Genomic DNA, 5,343 nt, shown 5'->3' on the forward strand with positions numbered 1-5,343 from the left:
TGAGTTTTTTACCCATGAAAGCATATGCCCAAATAAATCTGTTAGTCTTTAAGGTGCCACCAGACTCCTTGATGTGGAGTTAGTTTCAGAATTTTAACTTACTAGTCTAGAAAGACATAGGCTAATGTAAAATGATTGATATTTTTAAATAAAACACTGTGGTCCCAGTAACTTTCATTAATGATTTTGCATCAGTGAGAATAATTAATGCAAATTGCATTTAAAAAAAACACTGTTACTTTGTTCTGCCCTTATGAGAATGCAATTGCTTTTTAATTGCTTTTTTCAAATAGTGTCACCTGTTGAACTTCCGTTTACAGTCCCAGTTTTGCACACCAGCCTTCCATAATTTTAGAGAGATAACCCTTGTTAAAGTAGGAGTTCCTGCTTTACCTATCGCTGTGGTTAGCTCAAGGATGTCAGGCTTGGAGTGCGGAAGAGAGAACGTTGCTCAGGTTTTCTGGAGCAAACCCATGTGAGTGAACTAGTTGAACATCTGTGTCACTGTATAATCCTTAAGGTCAAAACAGGTGTGGTTCCCCCCTACTTCCCATTTGCATAGGAAGAGAAAATGGATGCAGGTTTTTTTAGTTTTACTTTCAAGTTATTTGAAACTAAATCACACAGACAAAAACCACCTACTTTGAGAGACTATGGGATTTGTCCATTTCTTCAGGCCTCTGGGTCTTTTGTTTTGGTTGTTGGTTAGTTTTATGCAGGGGCCTTGAATCTGCATTCCTTGTGAATCCAAAACATGCATGACCTCGACAGCTGTTTTGAGTGTGCAAGGAATGCAGGATCAGCCCCTAATTCATAGCAGGCACAACCTGGAGTGGGGGGAAGCAAGAGCAAAGGTGGACTAAGATACCTTTGTGTCTCCTGAATTTGGGGTGCTTAGGGCTGCAGTACACCCCATTCTACATGCTACCTGCTGCACATGGGCATGATGGCTGGTGGTGACTCTGGGTTCGAATTCCCGTACCCTGGAGTACAGGGTTCTTTCATGGTGTGCAGTGGGGAGGAATGGGAGAGGGGGTCCCTTCCCACACAGCTTTCACTGCATTCCAGGCTCTTTTGTGGCAACAGGGATAAGGCTAGTCGTGAACTGGGATATAGAGTTTCCAGCCTGCAGTTAGTAGAAAACGCACTGAACTGCTGCAGATTGCAAGCCCCCTTTGTGGTTATTGTGATCTCCCTGCTAACACCAGTGACAGCGGGGTTTGTGTTTGTGTCCCAAGGGATTGACATAGCCATTCCAAGGGCTGGGGGTAAATAATATTCTGCTGACTTCCTTAGATTTGTTCCTTCTTCCCCTTTTTGAAGCTATGGTTTGAAAAGAACTCATAGATGAAAGAGGCTGCATGTAAATAAAGGTAAGACAATGCCAGCAAACAACAAAACCAGCAGTGACCATTCCAGTCCCAGATAAATCATGTGATTTGTATTGACTGTAAAAAAATAAAAATCCTGTAATAATATATTTTTAAAAAATCAGACAAAAACACTATCTGAATAAAGTTCAAGTTTTGACAGAAGGCAACAAAGCCAGATGAGCTCCAGTTAATACTAAAAATAATTCATTCTCAATTCAGACCATAGGCACTGGAACTAGGGGTGCTGTTGCACCCCCTAGCTTGAAGTAGTAAGAACCCTAAATACATGGTTTCTGCTTACAGCACCCTGACTATAAAAATAATTGTTCCAGCACCACTGCATTGTCTGTTTCCCATGCCAGTGTAAAGTTCTCATTCCCTTGGAATCCCCTGTCTCTTGCTAGGCTAGGGATCAAGCTTAACTCGAAAGTAGTTTTTAAAGGTACCTGTTTACAACCCCCCATGCTAGTCTATTATTTTGTGGGGGGTCTTTGGCCATAACCAGAAGTATGATGGACATTACTCAAAAAGCTATGTAGGATGCTCTAGTGTATAGTGAAGGCGGTGTAATAACATAAATAACTTCAAACAGATACAATTTAGATAAGAGTGAGAAATTTTAAATTACAAATGGGAAATGATCTTGACTCAATTACACATTTAATCAAAACCGACCCTGCACTCGTTAGAAGCAGTATAAAGGCAAACTACGGTGCTTATAACTAAAACGTGATAAAATCTTACAGTCTAAAGGAAGGGACAAAACTCATTACAGATAAGCAGCGCTCCTATTTCCCTCGGATTGCTTTTTATTTAAACGCAAGGGCTAAAAAGGAAATCGCTTCCAAGTATCTGCCAGAAATCAGCCTCGCCTCTGGGCGCTGATCATTGCACTGGGCTCCCTTTAACCTCAGCTCTGATCCGGAGATCAGGAGCCTCACCGGCAGCAAAAGTCTCTGGCCGTTCTTCGTAGGATGATGCTGTATCCGATTAAAACGGCAGCACATCCGTCCTGGGGTCTGCTATTGTATCTCGGTCGTTAGCCAGGCTCCTGCCAAATAGATCGATACTGCTTTAAACCCCCCTGCTGTCGGGAAATTGAAAAAAACCAGGCAGCCGCAAGCCTGATTTGCAAGCGGCTGGAAGGAACGCGCTGGAGAGAGGCTGTGAGTGCGTGTGTCTGTAGCCAGCAGGGTTGGCCGGCGAGTGGGGCGTGAGAAACGAGCTGTACAGTATGTGAGCGCATGTGTGCATTGCACACACACACACACGTGTGTATACCGTCTACGCACACAGGTGTGCGTGTGCACACCCCCCCATGCTCCCGCAGATGCTGCCTCACACACACGCCTATTTTCACATGCAGACGCCTCCTGGGTTTCCAGCCGAGGTTTCCAGAGAGAGAGACCGGGGGGAACGTGCGCACGGCCCCTTTAAGAGCCCCGGGTGCGCGCAAAAGCCCGACCCCCCCTTTTCCCCGCGCGCCCCCGCCTCCTCTCTCCCTCTCGCCGCTTTAAAGTCGGAGCCAGGCGCCGGGCTCACATGGGGCGTCCTGCCGGGAGGCATGGAGCGCGCCCGGCTGCCGTCTGAGCGCCGCCGCCGCTGCCCGGGGCAGGGACCGAGAGCCTGCGCCCGCCCCCCTGCCACGGCTCGGCCCTGCCGGCTGCCCGCCTGAGGAGCGAGGGAGCGCCCCAGCCCCAGCCCCGCCACGGCGCTTCTCCTCCGGCCGCCGCTCGGGGCGTGAAGTTCTGAGCCGACCCAGCCGCCGCGGGGCTGCTCCGGGCCTGGCGCTTGCTGCGTCCGGCCCCTTCTGCTGCGGCCCCACCGCACCCCCCGCTCTGGGTGGCCCGGGGACGTGGGGTGGGTGTGTGTGGTTGGCTGGTTGTTTTTTGGGGGGGTGGGTGGCTGGGGAGAGGGGGAGGACGAGCGGCAACTTCTTCTCCCCAAGTTCCAGCCCCCGCCTCGGCCGCTTTCGATGTGCGCCTTTGGACATGCGGAGGCTACTGCAACCGTGTTGGTGGATCTTTGCCTTGAAAATCGCCAGCGCCGTGCTCCAGTATGTGGTGTGCTTCCCCGGTGAGTGGCGCCGGCCGCGGCGGGCGGGGGGGGTTTGAAAATACAGGGCTCCTGCTTTGCGCGCTCGGCTGCGCCGCCTGGCCCGTGGCGGGGCTGGGGGTTCCCAAGGCTGCTGCCTCTCCCCGGGGGGGCTGGCTGTGCTGGGGGGCCGGAGAAAGTGTGTGTGTGTGTGGGAGGGGGGTGTTGCTGATTGACCAGCGCACCCCTAGCCGTGGGCGTGCGAGACTCAACCGAGGGGGGACCGGTCTCTGCCCTGCCCCTACCCCGCTCCGGGGTGGGCTTTGTCTGGGGCAGGGGGGGGCGGTTCTCAGCCCCGGCTTCCCAGCCACACTTTGCCCAACTTCTCCCCCTCTCCTCGGGCGCCTGGTGCCCCTGCTCGCGGCGGGAGAGGCCCCCTACCCCCGGGTGCGGGATCGTGGCTGCCCGTGCCTGGCCCCCGCCCCGCAGCCGCCTCCCATCGCCCCTCCTGGGCTTGGCCCGCTCGGCAGCCGCATGCCCCGCAGCACCGGGGAAGGGCGGCGAGAGACGGCGGCCCCTTGCCCCGGGGCGCGCCCGTGGCGAGGGATGGGCACCCCGGGGCGCCCGCTCCCTCCCTTCCTCCCTCCGGCGGGCTCGGCTTTGGCGCAGCGCTTCCCGCGGCGGGGCCGGGCAGCAGCCGGCGGCTGGGGGAGCTCGGGGCGCTGCGCTGCGGGGCGCTCATGGCACCGGGCGCCCCAGCTCCAGGGGCCCGGACGCGCCCCGGGGAGGCTCCCGCTAGGCGGGCTGAGTTGCCCCCGCACCCCGATCCTCTCCCCCCCCCAAAACTTAGTTGTGTCCTGCCGCCCCCGGGGCCTCCCACCTGCGCCCCTCGCCCCTGCTTGGCCGCGTTCCGCCGCCGTCCCCTTGACCTTGGGGGCCGGGGATGTGGTCTGGGGGGCCCGGGGCCAGAGGGACAAAGGTCGGAGCCTGCCCGTCCTTCGGGGCGAGCTGAGCACACAAACCCTGGCGGCGGCTCTGGTTCCTTTGCTCCTAGCCCGGGCAAGGAGGGAGGCAGCGGAAACTCCCCCCGGCGGGTGGGGATGCGGGGTGGTCTGGCCACAGCCTCAATCCTCAGGGGGCGCTGGGCTGTGCTCCCCGCATCACTGCCAGGCGCAGGGGTGGATTCCCACCCCAAGGTTGCCTTAACACGTCCTCTCCAGCCTAGTGCGCTCAGGTCAAAAGCAAAATCCTCCAGGAGGCTGCGGAGAGGAGGACGCTTGCTGTGTGTGTTGTGTTGTGTGTGTAATGGCTAAGGAAAGTTAAAATGTCAGAGGCTTTGGAGGGGTCTGCTAGTCCATTTCCCAAAGCTGCAGTCAGGCAGATGCACCCACAGAGGCGCTGCTGAGCTTCTGTCTGTCACCGGCTGCGTTCGTCCCCTCTCCAGAAAGCCCCCCAAACACACCCGCACGCACGCTCCGGGATGGACGTGGCCCTTCTGATGAGTTACTCAGAACTTCTCCTGAGTTTCTCTCGAACTAGACTGTGTGTGATAATAACTTTCCCTTGTCTGCACATCTGCTGGCTTTCAGTAGCCACACAATCTTCCCTAACGCAGCTGGGGAGATCAAGGTCTAAAGTTGACCAGTTTCTCTACCCAAACAATTACAAAACCCATTTCTGGCAGAATTTATTTGTGCACCCTTCCCTTTTAAAGGGGCACTGTCAACTGTACATATGTGACTCCAGTTTCCAGCACCCTCCAGAATGTTGTACAGAGAAAGATAGAGAGATACATTCCTTTAAAAATATCTCCGTTTTTTTCCTGTCTTCCCCATTCCTGTCTTATGAGAATCTTTGTTGCAGGGAAGTAGCTGAGGAGTGGAAATAATGAAATTGACTGAGCACAAAATGTTGTCAAATGCACAAGCTGGGGTGT

At 54.8% G+C, this 5,343-nt stretch overlaps 1 protein-coding gene across 5 annotated transcripts in view; it reads left to right on the forward strand.

The window, feature by feature from the left end:
• The first annotated feature begins 3,299 nt into the window (after positions 1-3,299).
• The window catches only part of PTPRG (protein tyrosine phosphatase receptor type G), a 592,097-nt gene continuing 590,053 nt past the window's right edge, over positions 3,300-5,343 (forward strand). For all 5 annotated transcript variants that reach the window (XM_026650229.2, XM_026650227.2, XM_026650225.2 and 2 more), the window contains exon 1: positions 3,300-3,449. In XM_026650229.2, coding sequence (XP_026506014.1) covers positions 3,365-3,449 — 85 coding nt within the window. In that variant the 5' untranslated portion in view covers positions 3,300-3,364. The remainder of the gene's footprint in view (positions 3,450-5,343) is intronic.

The sequence above is a fragment of the Terrapene carolina genome, unplaced genomic scaffold, assembly GCF_002925995.2.
Source record: "Terrapene carolina triunguis isolate 2854851 unplaced genomic scaffold, T_m_triunguis-2.0 Scaffold89, whole genome shotgun sequence".
Lineage (NCBI taxonomy): Eukaryota > Metazoa > Chordata > Testudines > Emydidae > Terrapene > Terrapene triunguis.